General features: G+C 42.7%; 2 protein-coding genes across 2 annotated transcripts; one reads left to right on the plus strand and one right to left on the minus strand.

The window, feature by feature from the left end:
- The first annotated feature begins 460 nt into the window (after positions 1-460).
- Positions 461-1,712, plus strand: LOC122011720 (NAC domain-containing protein 43-like). The gene is made up of 3 exons (XM_042568095.1): positions 461-666; positions 740-1,002; positions 1,092-1,712. The coding sequence occupies exons 1-3, from the start codon at positions 495-497 to the stop codon at positions 1,608-1,610; spliced, it is 954 nt and encodes a 317-aa protein (XP_042424029.1). The 5' UTR covers positions 461-494; the 3' UTR covers positions 1,611-1,712.
- Positions 1,713-20,596: 18,884 nt separating this feature from the next.
- LOC122011729 (probable lysophospholipase BODYGUARD 3) lies at positions 20,597-23,441 on the minus strand. Its single transcript, XM_042568105.1, has 3 exons — positions 22,358-23,441; positions 22,072-22,271; positions 20,597-20,991 (listed from the first exon to the last, which is right to left on the minus strand). Exons 1-3 carry the CDS (start codon positions 23,327-23,329, stop codon positions 20,673-20,675), a joined length of 1,491 nt encoding a protein of 496 aa, XP_042424039.1. The 5' UTR covers positions 23,330-23,441; the 3' UTR covers positions 20,597-20,672.
- Between the last annotated feature and the right edge of the window lie 1,500 nt (positions 23,442-24,941).

The raw sequence follows: 24,941 nt of genomic DNA on the forward strand, positions 1-24,941 counted from the left end.
CTTGTAGTAGAATAATTCTGAAAATATAATATGATAGTTGTTATCCAGACATTTATGATTTGATGCTCAGTTATGATAAATTTATAGAAATTTTTACTTCAAATAGAATATGTACAAATACTTTTCTATTTATTTTGATAATAAAAAAAAAACTAAATAAATCATTTAGGATTAGCCGGATTTATTATTTTTTTTAAAAAATAAAATAATTATTATTATATCCGACCTCAATTACTATCGCAATTCGCAAGCTCACGTGATTCATCGTCGCGCGCAGGTTTAGCATGTGCGGTGGGTGGTTTGGCTTCTCTCTGAACTAACCCCACCTCCAACCACAAAATACCCTACCTGATCGAAAAATAGGATATTGAACATTAATTACCTCTTTTAATTAATTAATTGTATCCGTGATTCGATCACTATATATATACATGTATATGCAACTCTCTCCTCTGCTCACCACTCCATTAACAAAGTGAATTAGTTAGTTAAAGATGAGCATCACCGTGAACGGGCAGTCCTGCGTGCCGCCCGGATTCCGCTTCCATCCCACAGAGGAGGAGCTCCTCAATTACTACCTCAGAAAGAAGGTGTCGTGTGAGAAGATCGACCTCGATGTCATCCGCGACATCGACCTCAACAAGCTCGAGCCTTGGGACATTCAAGGTATATATCATGATGATGCATTGGGTCAATTAATTTATGCATTCAACTAATTCGAGATGAGAATGAATTGAAGAGGAGTGCAAGATTGGAACGACGCCGCAGAACGACTGGTACTTCTTCAGCCACAAGGACAAGAAGTATCCGACCGGGACGCGGACCAATAGAGCCACGGCGGCCGGATTCTGGAAGGCTACAGGACGCGACAAGGTCATCTACGCCGGCGTCGGCCGGATCGGGATGAGGAAGACGTTGGTGTTCTACAAAGGCCGCGCCCCTCACGGCCAGAAGTCCGAGTGGATCATGCACGAATACAGACTCGACGATCATTTGATCAGCGTACGTGCGACGGAGTCAGATTAGTATTTTTATTAAAAAAAATTGGGAGAGAAATATTAATTTAATTTAGGATCTTGTTGATTCATTAGACGGCGTCTGGAGAACTGGCGGCAAACCAAGAAGACGGTTGGGTGATCTGTCGAGTGTTCAAGAAGAAGATCGTCGGCAGCGGCGGTGGTGTCCAGCAGAAGAGCTTCGACGGCGATATCAGCGATGGCGCACTGCGACAGATCCTCCACCACGTGGGCAGATCCTGCAAGGAAGAGTCGTCGACGACGACGAGCGCAGCCATGAAGCTTCCGGCTTGGCAGAGTCCGACTCAGGCGGCGACGACCCTTCCGTGGCTAATCCCTGACGATGACTGCGCCAGCCATCAAATGGTTCATGAGGCTGAGCCTCCGGCCGGCATCGCCAACTACAGCGCCGGCGACGGCGGATGGTCTGCTCTCGACCGGTTCATTGCGTCGGAACTGGATCACGTTAGCCAAATCCCTCATTTCGACCAGGACACTGCTGGTTTAAGTGCTTTGCTGTGCTCGCCTCCTCCAGGCTTCTTCGCCATGGATTACCACCAGCTTCAGATTGGCGACGTGTCACTGCAAAATTAAGCGATAGATACTGGGAACAGAGTGAGTTTTGTTAGTTGGAGTGGCGTTGTCAGAGAGCCTTAATCACGTAGCGTTTGTTACCCACCGTTACATAATGGATATATAAAGAATGTCATTAGATCTCACTAAAGCAAAAAATAAAAAACAAAAAAAAATATTATTAGATAAATTAAGGCAATGAAGTATTTCCCCGAAACAATTATCTGACATGTAATTTATTTTTTCCAAATAAGCTCCAATACTTATAATCATGTCTAAAAGCGATGAAAATGACATGTTGAGTAGGTGATATTATTATTAACCTAGAGAGGATCTTGATTAGGGGTGTAATCGAGTCGAATCGAGCCGAACTCTTGAATATTTGAGTTTGACTCGTTTTTAATCGAGCTGAGCTCGAGCTTTATTTAACGAATATATTCATGGCTCACGAGCTTATTCGAACTTTTATCGAGTTTAAACGAGCTTAATAAATATAAATTATAAATTTAAATATTCATTAAAAACTAAATTATATATTTAGAAAAAAATTATAATATTCATACTAAAATTTACAATTTTATTCTAATAAATAAATTTACTATATTTATCTATATATTTTATAAGTAAAGTGTAAAATCTATAAATTCAATATCAAAACTACTATTTTTTTTATTTAAAAGTTAATTCATGAGCTTAACGAACATGTTCACGAGCTAACGAGCCGAATATTGTGAAGCTTGAACTTGGTTTGTTTATCTTAACGAGCCTTATTAAACAAGCTCAAACGAGTTTTTATTGAATCGAGCTTCGAATAGCTTATGAGCGGCTTGGTTCATTTACACCCCTAATCTTGATCAAGTGAAAAGGAGGTGAACTAGAGTGAAAAGGGGCTCTGAGTGCCTTCTTTCTATCTGCGCACATAAGAGAGATCCGACAAAATGTTAGAATGAGAACTAGGGAAGAGATCTCTGACGCAGGTCCTGCGATGCTCAAGTCAATAAGGTGGCCGAGAAAAATTGGAGAAGACCAATAGTAAAATGCGAGTACATGATTTAAAGTTGGTTTAGAACGTACTGCGTACCTTGCCAAAGGAGAGGACCTCCCCTTTTTATATCACTTATCATAACATCTATAATAATGAGGTGATAATAAATATTGGCTGTTAGAAACTATCTTGTAATGGAAGGTATATAATCTGGAAGATATGCAGTCACCCTCTGAGGAATCTTCCATTAACAGTGTCTGAAACGTCTTTTATAACTTACGTCATTAATGAGACGGTTGAGAGAATATATTGTCATAGCGTGTTAGCTGATGGAAGGTATAGAGTCACTTTCGAGGAAGATTCCATTGAATGAGTATATTGTAACAGAAGAATATTCCTTGACAAATATTCGTTATTCTCTGACTAGTTATTGTGATTCTATGACACTGCTGTCTTTTGAAAAAAAAAAACCTGACCGGCCCTGCTTCCGGTCAATTATATGATAAGGGATTTGTGCCCTTGCAGAACGGGAAGTGATGTATTATAAGTCCGACCGCCCATGAGGTTAGTCATCTTTATACTGAGTGGTATTATAAGACAGATAAGACTTAGCCTGTAAGCTGAAAATAATATTGCAGAAGTGGGGAGTTGGACCTCATATGATCGACCGGTGCATTAGGATCGAACGAGTTTAATCTGCATTGTAACCGACCGGCTTATGTAGGAGATAGGGGTGTTGAGCCCTATAAATCCGACAAGCTTTATGACTGATCGGTCATATGCAGGAAGACTGGCATACGAGGAGTACATTGAAGCCCATAGGTTTGTCTAGCCATATACTAAGGGAATATGTTGCAACAATGGGGAGTTGTATCTCATATGCTTGATCTACTCTAGGGTCGTTTGGGTTTAGTCTGTATGTCTTGGCATTGATCGGAGAGATAGGTTAATTAAGTCCGATCGATTCATGGGTCATTTGACCATATATTGAGAGAGGGAATATTGATCTTAGATATGCTCGGCCGACCTTTGAGCTGGCCAGTCATATAATAGAATTATGTAGTGCGGGTCATAATTTCGACCAATCTTTGTGTCAGTCGATTGTTTACGAGTCGAGCACTAGATCCTTCAAGTTCGACCGGCTCTTAGGTCGATCATCCTTATACCGAAGGCCTTGACGCTGAGTGAGGAGCTAATTAGATATAATGAGAGAGACGCTTTAGCCGTCACCTCACCTTGACTTTTACTACCACGTCATCTCTGGGGTTCACTCATAACATCTTGTATCACTAGCCTCCCCTTTAAGTCTAGCGAAGGAGATTCATAGCTGACTGACTAAAGCCCAGTCTAATTTTCGTTCGCTCGCCCTTCTTTTGGGCTGACCGGATGGCTATGCTTAAGTCTTCCCATTAATGCAGTAGTCAACTTTATTTTTATTGAAAAGATACGTTAGGTAAGGCACTGGTGATACTCTTTTTAGAGAAATGATTTGGATTGTCTCGTCCATCATAAATGTCCATTTATGGATAAACGCCATATGTCTCACTATCTCATTCTTTGAAACAACAATTGACGCATGATTTTTTGTACGAGCCAACATCACTCTATCCTTTATAATCCAACGGTTACTGATGATTAAGTCATTTTGGTCGAACGGTTGAGATTGAAGAATTACTTATGCTTTTATTTATAAACCCTAACGGTCACAGAAGTGCATTATCTGTGCTTCGTCTCCTTCAAACCTTTCTTCCACCGATCTCTGTTGATGATTTCTTCCTTCTTGCGACCTACGTTAGTAAGTTCTCCTTTCGACCTTCCTGTGTTTTTCCTCCATCCATCCATGGCCCAAGAATCATTTGCTCCCTGGAATACTTTCACTAGCTCAGATTTTGACAACTGTGACTTAAAAATGATTCATTTGTCTTTAAAAATACTAAAAGCATTCGTATTTGTATTCTGACTACCCAGGATCATCCTCATTGTCCTTCTCATGATTTTGTGACCTTTTTTAAAGATCAACTTTCTGTTGGCTTACGGTTTCTTATCTCATCCTTCTTATCTGAAATAAGTCATTATTTTAGCATTCCACTACAGCAACTCGCACAGAACGCCTTCCACTCAATGTGTAGCATGATCATCTTGTTTCACTTATATGGCATCCTCTTGACCTTTACAGAGTTTTCATTACTTCTTTTATCCAAAGAAATTAGAACCAGGGGTCTTCTTGTTTCAATCGCACTCCAAGGTAGTGTTCTTTAAGAACCTACCCTCCTCTAATAAGGGATGGAAATCCCATTTCTTTTTTTATTAAGATGTCTACATCAGTTTCTTGGTCGATGGAATGGCGGTCCAAACTCCCTCCCATTCCTGATTTAGGAAACTATGAAAATGACTTGGCCTTTGTTTCTACTTCGGGTAAGCTAGCTGGATTAAAGTTCAAAGCTCCAAAACTATTACATGAAGGCCTGATATATTTGTTCAGACTGAACCTCGTTCGGGCGCCCCTTCCTTGCTCCTTCGGTAATTATTAACACCATACCTATTATGTTATCATTAACTAAGATCTTCTTTATTTTACGCAGTGGATGCTTTGTATGCGGCCTTAGCTACTGAGCATCTTCAACTAGAAGAGGCCGAGCTGACTTGGCAAGAGCAGATGCTTCTAGTCGAGTGAGAACAACAATTGGTCAATCCTTCAAGCGAGGCTTCTAGTAGCCAGGCGGTTGATTCCCATGCGGCACCTGCAACAGAAGAAGAGTTACCCTCCTCCCTTCTCTTGACACTCGAAGACTCTCCATCTTCCACGGACCCGAGGGCACCCTTAAAGTGGAGATGCAAAAGGCGACGACTCATCCCGACGGCTCAACTCCCAAAGGGGTGACGTCTCTCATCAGCATGCCCGCTCCCCATCTTACACCCGTTCGAGAAGAGATCTCAACCCTATCTTCCTAGTGGACATTGTCCGCTCTCCCTTTTGGTAGTCCTGCCTGAGAGGAGGTCACATCTAGTCTAGGTGATTCTTCGGCTCTTGCTTCACGTTCACCATCCTCCCCTCCCATCACTCCATCCACTGAAGCTTCCTCTAGTGAGCTGAAACGACTCTACCAATTTTTGGTTGTTTATGACATACCAACCACTCAAGCAATATCTTCTTCATCGGCTCTCCCATCGACATGCGGTAGAATATTAAATATTATTGAAGGACCCCTTAATCGAGGCCTTAGAGCTAGCCATGAGCCGAGAAGATGAACACATACTAGTGGAGACGGCGGATGGGTATTCTTATGATTTTACCACGATAGACTTTAGCCTTCTAACCTTTCTTTCCTTACCTTCTCTTACTTACCTTCTTTTATTTATAATATTGCTAATGATGTTTTTTCTTTAGCTTTGGGGAGTCGGGATGCACCTATCTTGATCTATGGCGGAATTGGCCCTGAAGTGCCTATCAGAGGTTGACTTTATCTATGCTCCACCCAATCCCTATAAGAAAGCCAGGCTCCCCTTGAACAGCTGAGCTAGTTTGAATGACAACTCCAAGAAACTTAGGTGTTAGCGAAGGTTGAGCCAGAGAGGGCAAATAAATCAGAGGTTACTTTAAAAATAACTGAAGATAATTTCTGATCTGAGATAGCAATACGAACCAAAGTGATGGTTGATTTAGACAAGACGATCGCTGAAGTCCAGAGCCTCTCTCGCCGGTTAGAGGAATTGACTACTGCTCACACCTCCTAGATGAAGGTCAAAGAAACCATGCTGATGGCGAAAACTCATCTAGCGTCCAAGCACCAGCAAAGTATAGACGCTCAAAGGGTTGGGCTAGAGTCTCTACGAGTGGAATTAGAGGCCACCAAGTTTACACTAATTGCCTCTGAGTCCGAGTAGGCGGGACTCACCTCCATGCTGATATCCTCTTGGGCAGAGTTGACAAGCTGCCATGCAAGGGAGGATGAGTACTTTGAGACGAGGAAAATGGCCCTCCTTCAATCATGGGATTTTAACATCCCCATCATCACCTCTATTAACAAAGCGTTTCTTATTGGAGCAGAAGGGGTGATTTCACAACTCCATGAGGGGGGCTACCTAACATCCGAACATCCTACCCGGTTTCTAGACCGTCAAAGGATTTTGAAGGAGCTTCCGACCCGCGTCTTCCCCAAACTTGTATAACTTATTTGCTGTATTATCCCTTTTCATGGGCCAAAAAATTTTTGTAATCAGACTTTTATTATTGTTTTCTTAACCTTGTTCCACATTTGGTTATTTCTTGCTGCTAATTTTTCTTGGTAGTTTTAAATATTCTACGCATTCAAATGATATCTTAGTCTTACTTTATATACTGGGTAGCTCGGAAGATCATGCACATTCTTAAGTACTTAATCAATAATGATCTATGGTCAGACCAGCTTTGGGTCGATCAGATATATAATAAGGACCTCCATTCTAGGTACTTAACCAAGTAACAAAATCGTGAAGGTTCAACTACTTTGAGTCGACCGTACATATGGTAAGGACCGTGCTTAGATAGGTGGGTGAAGCCCCCAAGATACAACTAAAATTAAAGTTGATCAACTTACTGGTTGCTAAAAACAAGGGGAGAGGTTTTATTGGTGAAAGCGATGACATTTTGGAATAACGATTTGCTCATCGCATTTGTCAGAGATGGATAGTCTGCCTACGATTTCTCATTTTGCCACTTTCTATTGAAATAAGTCAGTATTTTTGATTTCCTCTTCAACAGTTGGTTCCCAACTCTATCCACCTCCTGTGCGGAGTGGCCATCATATTTCAGTTGTTCGGAGTTCCTTTAACTTCCCAAGTGTTTCATTATTTCTTCTATCCTCAATAAATAACCAATAGTCTCTTTCATTTTTGTGTCTGACCAAAAACTAACCTCTTTAATAAAATCCTCTCTCAAAATATAGAGTGGAAGGACAAATATTTCTTTATCAGACTCCCCACACTCATATTTTGGTCGACCGAGTGGTAGTCATCCCTTCCCTATCCTCAATAAATAACCAATAGTCTCTTTCATTTTTGTGTCTGACCAAAAACTAACCTCTTTAATAAAATCCTCTCTCAAAATATAGAGTGGAAGGACAAATATTTCTTTATCAGACTCCCCACACTCATATTTTGGTCGACCGAGTGGTAGTCATCCCTTCCCCCTACACCCAAGCTAGGCGACCTCAACATTGATCTAACCTTCAGCACAACTACCACAAAACTAGCCAGCTTAAAGTTCGACATTCCTATATTACTCCAGGAGGGTTTGTTATATATCTTTGGATTGAGCCCCACCCCGATGGGGTTAAAATGCTCCTTCGGTAAGAAACTTTTACTTCTCTATTTATGTTAAGCATAATTAAAATCTTATGTTTCTCTTTGTAGCGAAAACTATATCTAAGGTTGTTTACTCGACAACCACTAAGCTGGATAAAACTACCTTGAATCAACTAGGGAAGGCAATTTTGGAGGGGAGGGAAGCTGAGCGAGCAACCTCACAGCCCGACAGTCCTCAAGCACCGGGCACAACCCGTGAGTCTCTCGACTTGGATGTGTCACTAAGCTTTAGGCATAAAAGGCGTTGATCAACTGCTCCATCTCCGGCCGATTGAGTGAGGGTCGAGTGTAGGTCCACAACTTCGATAAACTCTAATCAGAGAAAAACCTAGATGGAAACTATGCGTCTTGCATTAGCAAGGCCTATGCCTTCGAAGCCGACTAGGCCTACTAAGGCACCCTCAACATTTGTGTGCTCGCCCCAGCAAGCTAAGCCATCCCCTAGCACCTCTTCTCCAAGGTCTGCCACTCCTGAATCTGATAGCTAATTTTGCTCTACTTTAGGCCTGCCATCCCAGCAAGGGATAGGTTCTAACCCTTCCCCCCTCCCCCTATGTAGTTCTTCGGGTTGGTGAAACTAAGAGAGCCACTGGCTAAAGCTTGGTCATGGGGAAGGAAATGGTCAAAAGACTCTTCTATTTCCGATTGTGTGGATGAATTTACTCGGGGTGCCACTATAGTAAGTTCTCAACTTTTTCTGCTTAATGAGTGAAATACCCTAACATTGATTTTCAACTTTTTTGTTACTGGCCTAAGCCTAAGTTACTTGGTAGCGGACTTAGCACGGGATAATAAGATTTTGAAAGAATGGTTGGAAGAGTTAGAACTTCGTTCTGCGTTCACCCCGACCACCGAGGTGGCCAACCTATGTAAAGAAGTGGGCTTCCAAGCTGGGCTGCTATTGGAGATAGGGAGGACTATGAAGGAGTCTCAACATCTAGTGGATTCTCAACAGGTGAAAAAATGGAAATTGGAAATCCTATTAAATGCTAGCAAATCCAATCTTCAAACAGAAACTGTTATAAACACCAAGGCCCTATCAGACCTGACCTAGAAGATTGTCTTGCTGGAGGAACTGAAACTTTTTCATGCCTCGGGATCAATAGAGCGAACTAAAGAATTGTTGACTATGGATATGCTGATCCTGGAGCAACAGAAGAACCTAGATACATAAGAAGTCCAGTTGGAATCGATGCAGGCTGAATTAGAATCGGCTAAGTCCAATTGCTAGCATACTAGGCGAGAGAGGACGAATATTTTGATATTAGACGGAAAGCCTATCTCAAATCTCACGAATTCAGCCAGAAATTTGGCGAGCGCACTATAAGGATAGTCGCCTATGAGGCTGAAGGAGCGGTCCAATAGCTTTGTCAGGGTGACTACCTATTAACAGAGCCACCAAAATAATTCATAAATCAACAACACATTTTAGATGGTCTTCTGAGAGACATCTTAAGCAAATTGGACTAAATGTATAATGTATTTATTTTTCTGTCGTGCACCCGCTGAGGGGAGAATACGAAACTTCAATACAAAATATGTATTGACCATTAAAGCATACCTGTCTTTTTGTGTGTTTTCATAATTTGTCAACACTTGTTTAGTAAGATAAAATCTGAGTGAACTTTACTTTATAAGAAAGGTCTCGTAACTCGGAGATTAAGAATTTGGATGTCTGAGCGATATCTTTTATAATTAAGTCGGCCAGAATAATTAGGTCAATTGACATAAAAACTTGATATGTAGACGTGTGAGCAAGTACACATATGATTTAACTAATCAGTATAATTAGGCCTGGTAAAATAGATAAATAATTACTAAATCATCTGAGTGGTATCTGCTAGGTGATAAATTAACTCGGATGGAATGTGAATAAGATACTTAAATGCGAGAGCAAACTTACTTATAACCCGGTCGGATAGGTTCAAGAGTCCAGAATATGGGCACAAGAGTCAACTCGCTTATAACCCGATCGAACGACTCAAGAGTTTAAGATAGGGCGTCAACATACTCACTTATAACCTAGCTGAACGGTTTGGGAATCTGGAAGATAGGTGCAAGAGTATGCTCATTTATAACCCGTTTGGACGGCTGGGGAGTCTGGAAGATAGGTACGAGAGCATGTTCTCTTATAACCCAGCCGAACGATTAGGAAGTCTGGAAGATAGGCGCGAGAGCATGATCGTTTATAACCCGACCGAATGACTTTGGGGGTTTGGGATATGACATGAAAATATGCTCGTTTATAATCCGATCAAACAGTTCATAACCCGATCAAACGGCTCGAGAGTCTAGAAATAGAGCGAGAACATGCTCGATTATAGCATAGCTAGATGGCTCGGGGAGTCTGAGATCTAGCATGAGAGTATACTCACTTATAACCCAGTTGAATTGCTCAGGAGTCTGGGATATGGTGCGAGAGCCTGCTTACTTATAATCCGACCGAACGACTCAAGAATCTGAGAGATAGGCACGCGAGCATACTTGTTTATAACCCAACTGAACGGCTTGGGAGTCTAGGACATGACGCGAGAGCATGCTCGCTTATAATCAAGTCGAATGGCTTGGGAGACTGGGATATAACACGAGAGAATGTTCACTTATAATTGGGTCGAACATCTCAAGAGTCTGGGAGATAGGTACGAGAGCATGCTCACTCATAACTCGGTCGTACAACTCGAGAGTTTGGAAGATAGGCGTGAGAGAATACTCACTTACAACCCTATCAAATGGCGCAGGGGGTTTCAGATATGGTACGAGAGCACTCGCTTATAACTTGGTCGAACGGCTCGGGAGTCTGGGACATGAAGCGAGAGCATGCTCGCTTATAACACAGCTAGATGGATCGGAAGTTTGGGACCTAGCGTAAGAGCATGCTCGCTTTTAACCTGGCCTAATGATTCGGGAGTCTAGAAGATAGGTGCAAGAGCATACTCATTTATAACCGAACCGAACAACTCGGGAGTCTGGGATATGGTACGAGAGCATGTGTGCATATAACCCGGCCCAACGGCTTGGGAGTTTGAGACATGGAGCAGAGCATGCTCGCTTATAATTCAACCGAATAGCTCGAAAGTGTCGAAGATAGGCACTAGAGCATGCTCACTTATAACTTGGTCAGACGACTTGAGAGTCTGGGACATGGTGCAAGAGCATACTCACTTATAACCCAGTCGAATAGTTTGGGAGTATGGGACATGGTGCGAGAGCATGCTCTCTTATAACCCAATCAAATGGTTCAAGAGTCTGGGTCATGGCACGAGAGCCTGCTCACTTATAATCCAGCCTGATGGCTCATGAGTTTGGGACATGGCGTAAGAGCATACTCGCTTATAACCCGGTCGAATGACTCGGGAGTCTGGGAGATAGGCGCGAGAGCATGTTCGCTTATAACCCGAGTAAACGTTTCGGGAGTCTGGAAGATAGGTGTGAGAGCATGCTTGCTTATAATCCAACCGAACAGCTCGGAAGTCTGGGATGTGGCGTTTATAACCCGGTTGAAAGGCTCGAGAGTTTGGGATATGGTGCGAGAGCATGCTCACTTATAACCTGACTAAACGGTTGGGGAGTCTGAGAGATAGGTGAGAGAGCATGCTCATTTATAACCCAGTCAGATGGCTCGGGAGTTTAGAATATGATGCGTGAGCATGCTCACTTATAACCTGTTTGAACGACTCGAGAGTCAGGGACATGGCGTGAGAGCATGCTCTCTTATAACCTCGCAGGATGACTCAAGAGTCTAGGACATGGTGCGAGAGTCTGCTCACTTATAACTTGGGTGGATGGCTTGGGAGTTTGGGACATGACGTTAGAGAATGCTTGCTTATAACTGGATGGACGGTTCAGAAGTCTGGGATATGGCGCGAAAACATGCTCACTTATAACCCGGCCAGACAACCCAGGAGTCTGGAATATAAGGCTTTCAAGATAAAATCGCTTGCATTTTCATTAAGTGCAAATATTCAACATGATACATTAATGTCTTACAAGCGTACTCTCAGGTCATATAGGGATGCAAATGATTTGTGCTTTACGGCAGCTCTAATTTTTTTCCGTCTGCATCCTAAAGGTAGTAAGAGCCCGAGGTGAGCTTTTACACCACCTTATTGGTCCGCCCCACTGTGGCTCTAATTTGTTGATGTCTCTAACCAACTTGATCCACTTCCAGACCAATTTTCCCACCTGAAAAAATCTTGGAATAACTTTTCTATTATAGTTTTGATGAAAAGGTAAATAAGATATCATCAGAAAAATCACATGCATCCCAATGGTAAGGTCGGTCCCAATCACGTCATGTCCGAACAGCTGTCAGATCAGTGTGGATACTTGTTTTATCATCTAGTAGATTGGTGTCATACACAAGGCAGAGCACCTATCACATGGGTTGGTATATATGCAGATATACCAACCTACATCCTCGTCAATATATCATAAACCTAACACAGTCATACATACATCACTATCATACATCTCACACATCTATGTACTCTATGCTACCATACTATCATGTTAGCCATGACGTTTCATCATCGCCAGTCTGCATTGTCCCAGCATCCTCCCATACCTCTAGCCATCCTCCGTCGCTCCAAAGATAATCACCAGGTACCAAGTCATGGTGAATGAGATAAAGTGCACGACTGCCACTAGCCATCCGTATCCAGGTCTCCTCGTTGCTCTGTGATTCCTCAGAACTCCAGTAGCCCATCCACGCTTTGACCATTCTTGGAACTCCGCCTTTGACACATTTGAATCTCCGACGATCATTCAATGAGGCCCCTTGTGATGTAGTAAGTAGATCCAGTTTGTATAGCATCATGGCCCTTCCGCTTTCTCACTTCTAGCCGCCACCTTCCCTCCTCCATCTCCCCCATCCCCCATCGTCAGCTTCCCCTCCACCAGCTAGCCACTCAGCCACCTTGTCACCACTTTGTCGGACAAGCGCATCACCAAACAGCAGGCCTATAATCCATTCATACCCTCCAAGTTGCCTTAACCAGCCAAGCCATCATTGTATTGGTCCACCATGAGATGAAGTTCACTTTTGGAGGGTGCTCTTGTTGCTGGCAGCCAAAGTGCAGTGTAGATGATCACCGGCAGTGAGGTTTTGTCCGACCATCCTTTGATGGTGAGTGAGAGCCCAAGCCTAGGGCCCAACTCTAGCCCACCTCTTTGAATTTGGTTCCAACTAGATGAGAGGGAAAGAGGAAAGGAAGTTCGAAATTTAAAAATTTGAAGTTCAAACCTTTGAAATCTGTCACCCACCTTTGAGTTTGAATTTCAAACTTTTGAAAAGTCCCTCCCAACCTAGCACCTTTTCACAAGCGCCCCCAAAGATGAAGTCCCCTTTGTCTTCTCCGATGAACTCCCTCAACCCCGTCGACCGTCAGAAAATAGTAGCTTTTCCGACCAACTTCTCCAAGACTATTTCTAGAAAATAATAACTTCATTCTTTAGTGATATACCATCAGTTGAGCTGCTACTTTGTCTCTAATCTCCTCTATTAGATCAAGCTCCATAAGGCACCAATCGACATTATCGAATTCCACTCTAACTCTGACCGGGACAACTGTTTCACCATCATAAACAATGTGAAAAAGAGTTATACCTGTCACTTCCCATGGGTGGTACGTTAAGCCCACAACACACTAGATAGCTTCTCAACCTAGCTTCCTCTAACATGATCAAGCTTAGTTTTGAGTCTTCTAATGATTTTCCTATTGGTGATTTTAGCTTGACCATTGATTTGAGTATATGCTACAGATGTAAAGGCTTATATGGTATCATAACTTGAATACCATTCTCGAATTTTTTTTACCCTTGGAATTGCCTTCCATTGTAAGAGATGAGCTTGTATAAAATCTTGAATAAGCAGACAATGTTCTGCAGAGGAAATTACTAACCATCTGCTCAGTTATTTTGGCCAATGACTCAGCTTCCACCCATTTGGAAAAATAATCTATAACTAATAGCAAGAATTTTTTCTAAGTGGGAGTCATAAGAAAGGGCCCTGCAATGTCCATGCCCTATTGATCAAATGGACATGAGACAATCGAGGTCTTCAATAACTCTGTAGGGTGGTGAGAAATATTTTGATGCTTCTTACATAATAAGCAAGTTGATACCAATCGGGCGGAGTCTGCTTGTAGAGTGAGCCAAAAATACCTAGCTAGCATGTTTTTTCGAGTGAACGATTGAGCACCCGCATGACTTCCACACGAACCTTGATATACTTCCTGTAAAATGTACTGCACGTCATCTGGTCCAATACACATTAGTAATAGATGGGAAACCCCCTTTTGTATAGATTATCCCCAATCAAAATGAACAGACCGACTCTCTTCTTCATCACATGTGCATGTTCTTGGTCGGTTAGTAATATTCCTTCTTAAAGAAATGAGATTAAAGGTATTCTCCAATCACTTTGCAATTTCAGATTGGCCTGACTCTCAATATGGGCAACCAACAATGTTTGTTCAACGAGTTTGCCTAGGATCCATAGAACTATTAAGGAGGCCAACTTGGCCAAGTTGTCTACTTTTTGATTCTCCAATCGAGGAATTTTTTGTAAAATAACCACTTAAAATCCCATCTTAAATTTCTCAAATGCCTCCACATATAACTTGAGTTGTTCATTATTGATCTCAAAATTACCCGATAATTGTTGAGATACTAAATGAGAATCTGAGTAGATTAAGACTCGAGTGGTCCTCACATACCTTGCAGCCTATAAGTCAACTATCAATACTTCATATTCTGTTTTATTATTGGTGGCTCGATAATTTAACAGGACGGATAACTGTATTTTATCCTCCTTAGATGATATCATAAGAATTCTCATTCCACTGCCTTGTCGAGTGAATGATCTATTTGCATATATCTTCCAAGTTTCTTCCGACTCTAGGCTTTGGATCTCCATTATAAAATCAGCTAAGGTCTGAGTCTTGATGGTCGCTTAGGGCTGATATTGTATATCATATTTGTTGGTGCGACGGGACCGGCAAAAGGGGGTGAATTGCCTGAAATTGAAAAATAAAACCCCTTCCCGATTCTTGAACTTAGACTAGAAACGCAATTAAAAATAGAATTAACAACTTAAAGAAATAAGTAAAAGGCCACTATTTATTTGGTTACAACCTAATTGGTTATTAATCCAAGGCGGTTGAAAAGCTCACTATGAATCTCCTTCTCTGAAGGCAGAGAAACCTTTTACACACATTGAAAGCTCAGAAATAATTAGGAAAGTGATTACAGAAGTCGTTGTTCTTTTTTCTAGCTCCAGGGGCCTTTTTATAGCTCCGAGAAATCCTATACGTAACTTGAAGGCGCCTCCAAAGGGGTTGGAAGGCGCCTCCAGCGAGGCGCAGTGGATAAACCTTTATCCACTGCCAACAATAAGTTTTCCTGGTCGAAGGCGCCTTACATGCTCATGGAGGGTGCCTTCCATGCTTACGGAGGGCACCTTCAATGCTCATGGGAGGCGCCTTCCGCCTGAAGGTGGCAGAGGCACGCGGGCACCTTGGAGGCGCTTTTACTCCTGTTGAGGGCGCCTTCAACAATCTTCATCAGCTTCTTTTACTCTTCTGTTACTTCGATCGCCTGGGTGATTGCGGTCAATCGAAATAGGGCTCATCCGAACCTAATTTTCGGCCTTCTCCTCGAGCAGGCTTTCGCTCCAGCTTCTCGTCCCTTGAACGTCGCGTATGTTCTTCTCGTACACCAGTGTAATCTTCCGCAACACCTCATCCTTCGGATGCACCAAGCTCGTCGGCTCCCTTCCCGTGCCATCCTTTTCGCTAGCTGCATCTTTTGCTCGACTTCCTATTCTCCTAAGCTCCTGTACACTTAGATACAAGGACCTAACTTAACTTGGTTGATCATACCAAAATAACCACGAGGTCCAATAATATTTACTAAGCTCCGTGGTCCATTTGATCAACCACCCTGAAGCTTTCGAGTTGATTAGCACTCGGCCTAAGGTGTTGTTGGTTAGTACAGTGATTGGGTGAGAGAGAAAATAAGGGAGTAACTTTTGAGCAGCCAAAACCAGTCCATAAGTCAAATTCTCGAGTGTGTTATAGCGACAGTCGGCACCCTTTAATAAATAACTTAAGAAATATACAGGTTGTTGCTCTTTCCCCTCTAGCCTTACTAACACCGACCCCACAACACTATCAATAGTGGACAAGTATACTCATAAAGGTTCACCTACTATTGGTTTAGCGAATAGTGGCAGGGTGGACAAATATTTTTTCAATTATTCAAATGTCATGTCACATTTGGCGTCCCATTGAAATTTGGCAACCCAGTGGAGTATCTTGAAGAATAGTAAACTTTGATTAGCTGATCTTGATATGAAGCAAGATAATGTCGTGATCCGCCTGGTTAATAATTGTGCCCCCTTAGGTTGCACGAGTGGGGGCATGTCTTATAGAGTTTGTACTTTACTTAGGTTAGCTTCAATCCCTCGCTTTGTAACTATGTAGCCTAAGAATTTTCTACTCTTGGCTCCAAATAAGCATTTAATGAGGTTGAGCTTGAGCCCATACTCCCACAGTGTGAGGCAAGTCTCATCTATATCACCACATAAACTAGTTGCCCAGAGTGAATTGATTAAGATGTCATCCACATAGATATCTATATTTTGCCTGATTTACTTTCATAACACCTTATTTATAAGCCATTGGTACGTAGCTCTTGCATTTTTTAGTTCAAATGAAATAATATCATAACAATAAGTCCCTTCGATGGTGATGAAACTAACCTTTTCCCGATTGCCTTTGGTTGGCGGGACCTAATGATAGCCTTAGTAGGCATCCAGTATGTATATTAATTCACACCTAGATCGAGGTGGAATCCACTACCTGGTCAATGCACAGTAAAGGATAATAATCATTGGGACATGCTTTGTTTAGATTCTGGAAGTCAATGCAGACTCGTCACTTGTTTCCTGATTTATATACTAGGACCATATTACCCAACCAGCCCAGGAACTGTACTTCACGGATATAGCAAGCCTCCAGCAGCTTGTCTACTTTCACTTGGATGATCTTATTTTGCTCGGCATCGAAATCTTGCTTTCTCTGTTTGACCGGCCGATCATCTAGTGGAACATGCAACACATGTTCCATAACCGTTGGTGATATGCCCATGATTTCCTTGGGCTCCTAGGCGAAGACATCATTATTGTATGTTAAACATGCAACAAGTTTCGCTTTAAACTTCGGGGATAGGTCAGCAACTATTTGAGTAGTAGTCTCTGGTCTGCCGGGCTAAATTTACACTTCTTCTTTCTCTTTATAAGTCAGAGTCGGTGGTGCCTCCCGAATGGTGTTAACTTCCAGTTGTTGGTTTTTCTAGACAACATTAGCTTTAGTCTTGATAATATCAAAATAACACTCGCATGCTACCAGTTAGTTCCCTTTAACTTTCCCTACCTGGTGATCCATGAGGAACTTCATTTTATGACAGAAAGTTGAAACAATTGTTTGAAATTCATTTAGGGTCAACCGATCTAAAATGATGTTATATGCTGAGGGCGCATCAACCACAATAAAAATCGATCAATGCGTCCTCATTAGGGGCTCTTCGCCTAAGAATATGGCCAACTTAATCTGGCAGAATGGCTGAAACTTGTTGCCCATGAAGTCATATAATAGCGTCATTATAGGTTGGAGTTCCCTCTTATTTATCTGCAGCTGCTCAAATACCTCCTTAAAGATGATGTTGGCTGAGCTGTCTGTGTCAACAAAGGTACGATATATATTACAATTGGTCATAACAATCTTGATTATTCAAGCATCATCATGGGGCATTGCTACTCCCTTTAAATCCTTGGGCCTAAAACTAATCTCGAGTCCTTGTGCCTGCTCCTAGCTGCAACTGACTGTGTGGATCTCTAGTCAGCGGGTGTGCGACTTCCTCTCCTAATTGGAGTCTCCATCAGTCAGACCTCTAACGATCATCCCAATATCCCCCCTTTGTGCAAATCCGGCACGAGTGCATCTCCAGAAGATGATACTTGGGGCATTTCTTCTTGGCCCATCTCCTAGAGAGGAGTGTGGAGCAATGCCTAATAATGTGTTATTGAGGATGGTGGCATAGGCAATAAGTTGATTGGTTGTATGGGTGGATGTATAAAGTCAGCCACTGGTGGAGGAGGAACTAGCAAAAACCCAGATGTCCCTCTACTCAAGTTCCTCTTTCAGTGTGAGGACCCATCCTCGATGCGACCGGATCATGCGGTAACGTAATGGTGGCAGCTACTTGTTGTTATTGCAGTAACCTTTGTGCTAGGGCGGCTACCAACAACTCGAAATATTCTTGAGACAAGATGACGGCGGTGAATCATCTAGCTTCTTTCATCTCTATGTTTTAGATTCAAGTGAAAATTTCCACAGATGACACCAAATTTAATCATGTATGAAAGCGATGAAGATGGTGCGCTGGGCAGGTGGCACTGCTGTTGACTCAAAGAGAACCTTGAATTGGAGAAAAGGTGGCAAACAAGAGAGAAAAGAGACTTTGAGTGTCTTCTTCCTCTCTATGCACACGAAAGAGAGATCCCACAGAACGTTAGAGCAAGAACAAGGGAAGAGGTCTCTGGTGTAAGCCCTCTGACGTTCAAGTCGGTAAGGTGGCTAAGAAAAAATGGAGAAGGCCAATAGTAAAATGTGAGTGTGTGATTTAAAGTTAATATAGAATGTATTGCATCCCTTGCCAAAGGAAAAGACCTCCCCTTTTTATTTCACCTCTCATAACTTCTGTAATAATAAGGTGACAAGGAATATTGGCTGTCAGAAACTGTCAGGTAATAGAAGGTATACAGTCTGAAAAATATGCAATCACCCTCCGAGGAATCTTCCATTAACAGTGCCTAAAATGTTTTTTTAAACTTACGACATTAATAAGGAGGTTGAGAAAATATATTATCATAACGTGTTAGCTGTCACCTTCAAGGAAGGTGTAAAGTCACCTTCGAGGAAGGTTCCACTGAATGAGTATATTGTATTAGAAGAATATTCTCTGACAAATAATCATTATTCTCTGACGAGTTATTATGATTCTCTGACACTGATATCTCCTGAAAGAAACCTGACCGGGCCTGCTTTCGAGCTAGCTATATGATAAGGGATTTGTATCCTTACAGAATGGGGAGCACCGTATTATAAGTCCAAGCGCCCATGGGGTTGGTCATCTTTATACTGAGAGTGATATTATAAGATTGATAAAACTGAGTCGGTAAGCTGATAGTAATATTGTAAAAGTGGGAAGTAGATAGGGACGAGTTTATTCTGACCGGTGTTGTAACAAATTAGCTTGTGTAGTAGATAGGGACGTTGAGCCCTGTAAACCCAACCAGCTTTTTGACGGATCAGTCGTATGCAGAAGGACTAGCATATGAGGAATACACTAAAGCCCATAAGTTTATCCAACTATACTAAGGGAATATGTTATAGCAATGGGGAGTTGTATTTCATATGCTCGATCAATTTTCCTGTATATCTTGGCATTGATCGGAGAGATAGGTTCATTAAGCTCGACCAGCTCATGGGTTGTTTGACCTTATATTGAGAAAGCGAATACTAAACTTAGATAACAAAGTTATGTAGTACGGGGCATAAATTCGACCGATCTTTATGTCACCCGGTTGTTTACCAGCAGAGCACTAGATCCTTCAAGTCCAACCAACTCTTAGGTCGACCGTTCTTATACCGAAGGGATTGGTGTTGAGTGAGGAGCTAAGACCTGATAACAGCAATGATTTAACTGTCACCTCATCTTGATTTTGACTATCACATTATTTTTAAATCTATTCATTTTAATTATCATTTCATCTTGACTTTGACTATCGTATTATCTTTAGATCTACTCATAATATTCCATATACTTGAATTTGCTCGTAACATCCTATATCAACTTAAATTTAATATTGCAAACTAACTTATAAATCAATTCATATTTTTTAAAAAAAATGGTTAACTAAGGGAGTGTGGTGCGGATTGGAATAATTTATTCCCACAGGAGCAAAAAGACGTTACCAGCTCCCAACTTTTGTGGTGCTTGATGCTGATGGAGAGAGTTGTTAATATTTTTGGTCTTGACTTGAAGGGAAAAAAAAATAAGGAAATTAACAGAGTCGGTTGGTACGGTGCTTGCTATGCTGTCTGCTCGACTCGACACGAAAGAATGAGAGTGACATGAAATCGCATGCAATCCATGCGTCAGTATTTAATTTAAATATTGGATTGGTCTGGCCGATTCAACCAATTTAGAAACGAAACATGAATCATACTCGATCAAAATTAGTGTTCTTATTCACGTCGAATAGAAAAAATTCAAATCATTCGAAGTGGTCGTTGATCATGACCTTATAGAGACTAAACAAAAAGTCACTAAAATGGGCCATGAGGCCATTCTTTTTGCTGCATGCAGTAGTTGTCTTGTTACTTAAGACTCATGAAAGGCTGAAGCTGCAGATCTAATGGGCCATGAGATCATTTGAAATTTGATCACTAGATTTTTACCCAATATTCTAGCCATCCTCAAAGCCTTTTTACTCAGAAATATATGATTATTATTTTCTTTATTGTATGTATATTAACTTTTGATACATACACTGAATTTACAAACAGAGGAAGCCCCAGGTACCCTATACAATACAAGACCCACAAGACCCCCTCCGAAATGGCAATCCAGACAATATTTAACTAATTCCTTCTTCCTTAATTCTCTTCGATGGATTCATTAACTATATATTAATTATCCATCCAAATCTGCTCCAGCTCTCTGGCAAAGGCTCTCTGCTGGCCGACGAGGATGGTGACGTGGTCCTTCTTGTGGAAGATCTTGACCCGGGCGCGGGGGACTTTGGCCGCCAGGTCGTAGCTGCACTCCACGGGGAGGAGCTCGTCGCCGTCTCCGTGGAAGACGCGGACGTCGCAGCTCAGCTTCTCCCGCACCATCTCCAGGTAGCTCTCCATCCTCTCCGCGCTCGCGAAGATGACGTTGTGCAGAGTGTGCCATGCCGCGTTGTGCGTGTGGCACATGAACACCTCGACCATGAACGTCCGAATCCTAAGGACATTCACATGCATCGCTCAGTACACACTGGCCTCAGATTTCAAAACGCCATTAATTATGCCACTGTTAATGATATTTATGACCAGTGACAAACATTCCGATATAAACATGTTGTTTTGAAAATTCTGAATCTTTATTTTGGTCTGTGAGAAAAGGAGCAATAATTTTCCCTAGTCACCGCCCGGAAGGCGCAATCTCTCGTTATCCTTCAATGCGGGTGCCCAATTCCCCACAACTCTGGCCAATCGCTCTAACGTGACCGCCACTGGATGTGGCTTCTTGTCACGTGCGTTAGGAAAACATTAAATAGTGTATTATGACGTTTTATTTTTATGATGTCATTTATATTTTATGTATACATTTTATTTTAAAAAAAAATAACACGAGATCCATATTTTTTTGCTATGACAGTTTTCCTTACAAATGTAAAGTCACTCTATTCTATATATTGACCATGCATTTTCATCACCAGCTGCTGATTTAAAGTGTTTTTTTTAAAATAATACTATTAAATAAAGAAATGGATTAGATTGATTAGTTAAGCGATCATAAATCAAGAAATCGAAATCAATGTCTCGCTTGATTATCACTCGCTATCGAATTAACTGTAGCATCAGAGGTGCTGATCATGCCGATCTAACTGTGGGTTTATGTGGTTGACGTGAGTTGGAGAATGAATGCAATTTCAGTCCCGGCAAGAGCCGTGGATATACGCTCCCACGAGGACCATCTACGTTTTCCAGTTACCTCTCTACATGTGGTTGGGGCTGTGGACGTCCAGAGTCAAATCTTTTGTCGCATGAATACAAATTCAGAAATAACGAAAGAAAATGCTGTGTGCATGTGGATTCCTTTTGCTAAACAATTTGATCACTGGAGATGAAAGCTTTGTTCTTATCGCTTTCTTTATGGTTGGGTGAGGGACCGAGTTAAATTGGGTCTTCGTGGATCGGCCCCATCCACGAATGAGTTCAATAATTGCATGTCATAAAATTTTGCAAAATTGAATGAAGAAGAAGAAGAAGAAGAAGAAGAAGAGAATGTGAAAGGTAAGTATTTGAAAAAAAAAATTACCGGTTTCGAGTGAAGAATTTGAGGAGGAAGTCCCAAATCCTGTGGTTCTTACAGATAAGCAGGCAAACTGTCCTGCTCACGTGCTCATACCAGCAGGCCATGGAAGCGCCGAAGACGATTGCCGGCCACACCCGCCGCGGCGCCACCCGACGCATTACGAACTGCGTCGGCTCCTCCCCCCTCGGCACTGGAAAGTATGGCTGCCGGCATTGGATAAATTATATATAGTGAATACATAATTAATTTAGCGGTGCTTGATTTGGTAGGTTAATTGTGGGTTGCTCACCGGCGAGAGCAAGGTGAGGGACTTGACGGCGTTGGGGTGACGGACGGCGAGGGCGAGAGCGATGATGCAACCGAGGGAGTGGGCGACAATGTGGAAAGATTTGACGTCGTGGACCTGCAGGACCGACTTCTCGATCATGTCGACGTGCTCACGCAGCGTGTAGAGGGAGTCTGCCGGCTTGGGGCTCCGGCCGAATCCGAGCAGATCCACGGCGAAGAGCCGGTGGCGAGACCGCGTTTCCTCGGTGAACTCCTGGAACACCGTCTCGGTCCACAACGCGGAGGAGGAAATGAAGCCATGGATGAACAGCACATCGGTGGACGTCGTCCCCGGCCCGCCGTCTCCGGGGCCGTCGGTGTGGACGTAGAGCCGGGAGTCTCCGTCGACGACGGGGGAAGAAGAGCGGCTCCACGAGTTGCAGACTTTGCAGTCGCAGTCGGACCACAGTGGGATGGACTGAGGCAGCCGCTTCCACCGTCCGTCGATTTTCCCCCGGAGCATCTCCATCACGTTGGCGCTGACGGCGAAGGCTGCGGCAGGTGGCGCGGGAGACTTAATCGACATGCCAGTGTTGGCGGCGACGGCGGCGGTGGCCTTACGGGAGAATTCAGTGACGCGGGACGGGCGACAGTAGAGCGTGTCGGAGACGTCCTCGAGCTGGAGCTTGGTGGAGCAGAGGCGGACCACCTTGGGACCTCTGCTGGCGGACAACAGGAAGCTGCTTCTTCCGCCAGCGCCGGCGGTTGGGACCATGCTCTTGTCGTAAGAGCTGCAGCAGTAGCAGGGCTTCCACTTGGCCTCGATGGCATAGTCTATGACCTTGTAAACGAGGCACAGGACGATGTCGAGCACGTCGAGGAAGGAGAAGACGATGAAACCGACGACAGAGTTGAGCATCTCTCCGGCGCCAGCGAGCAACGACCGATCACCACCACACTTGCCGCCGCCCTCCATCACTCCCTGTGCTCCCATGCTGCTAAATCTATAGTAGCAATGTGGCTTGCGAGCTCGGGTTTTTGGGTGACTGCAACCACAGGCAAACCAGAGGAGGAGGAGAGCAAAACAGAGCAAGGGAGAGAAAAGAACAAAAGAAGAGTGATCCAATGCTAAATGGCAGTCATCGCATGGTGTGTATTTAAAACGAACTGCAACGTGCAATTAAATTAATCGACTATTTTTTATTTTAATTTTTTTTTTTAAAAAAATGGAGGGTTAAGAATACTTAACTTGAGGGTGGAGCCATGGATGTTAAAATTGATTGATTCATTTAAAGTTTGAGGGTTTGTTGGGAAGTGAAGTGGGTGGTGGTTGAATACCGCGTTTAACGACGCCCTCTCCGTGGTTTGCAATTTTCTCTATAGTTAACCGCGAGTTCACTTGGCTAATTAGCTATGGTCTTTTTTTTTTTAAGGACAAATGACTAGTATTTGATGAGCCAAAATACTATATATATATATATATATATATATATATATATATATATATATATATATATATATTAGGGTTTGGTAATAATCTTGCAAAAGGGGGGAATTAGTTAGAACAGGGTCAATAGATGAGGGGGATGAAATAGTTGTTGGATGGTTAGGGCACCCTATCTTTAGAGATAAAGAAAGGCACGAATTTTTTTTTCGTTGTATGCCTACTTTTTTTTGAAACATTTCCGATAGTTTTGGTGGATGGAGATGGAATTGTGAGAGCCAATGTTCCTTTTAAAAGAGCAGAATCAAAGTATATGTTGGGGCAATTTCCCTATGTCAAGTTTGACCAGTTTGACTAAGCTTGAGCTGAGTCAAGCTTGAGTCGGGATTTGAGTTTTGATATTTGACAATATAAGGAGATTGATAGAGCAATCGTCCGGTTATGGAGATGGTCAAAATGTTGACCAGGTTGATGAGAATACAAGTCAAGTATGTCAAGGTTGATAGGAGACTTGACTGGGAATATCCTAACTGGATGTTAGGCATTTGGAAAGTCCTAGTGAGGAGCCAGGGGGAAAGTCCTAGTGAGGAGCTAGGCAGGAGAAAGTCCTGGTGAGGAGCCAGACAATTGGAAAGTCCTGGTGAGGAGCCAGGCAAGTGGAAAGTCCTGGTGAGGAGTCAGGCAGTTGGAAAGTCCAAGTATGATCTTGGCAAAAGAGAAAGTCCTGGTGAGGAGCCAAGCAATTGGAAAGTCCAAGTGTGATCTTGGCAAAGGGTGTAAGTCCAAGCATGTGGTCTTGGCAAGGTAAGTCCTGATATGACTTGGCAAGGAACACCCAACAACTAGAATGAGGCCGAAAGAAGCTCCTGAAGGTAAGACGTGAAGGATGGGGAAATATCCGAGGGGCGCGAGGCTGATGGAAAAGGCTGAAGGCTAGTTCAAGGTTGGTCGGGTGTAGCCAAATGATAGGCATGGAGACCCAACAGGTCACGGTTTATCGGGAGTTGGGTTTGGGACTTTGGACTTGAGTTTGAGTCAAGTTCAGAGTGTTCAATCGATCGGGCGATCGATTGAACAGGGTCCAAATCGATCGGTCGATCGATTTGGACTGTGCTGCGATTGTGGGAAGGCCCAATCGATCGATCGATCGATTGAGATATGA

This window comes from Zingiber officinale, chromosome 1A, assembly GCF_018446385.1.
Source record: "Zingiber officinale cultivar Zhangliang chromosome 1A, Zo_v1.1, whole genome shotgun sequence".
Classification (NCBI taxonomy): domain Eukaryota; kingdom Viridiplantae; phylum Streptophyta; class Magnoliopsida; order Zingiberales; family Zingiberaceae; genus Zingiber; species Zingiber officinale.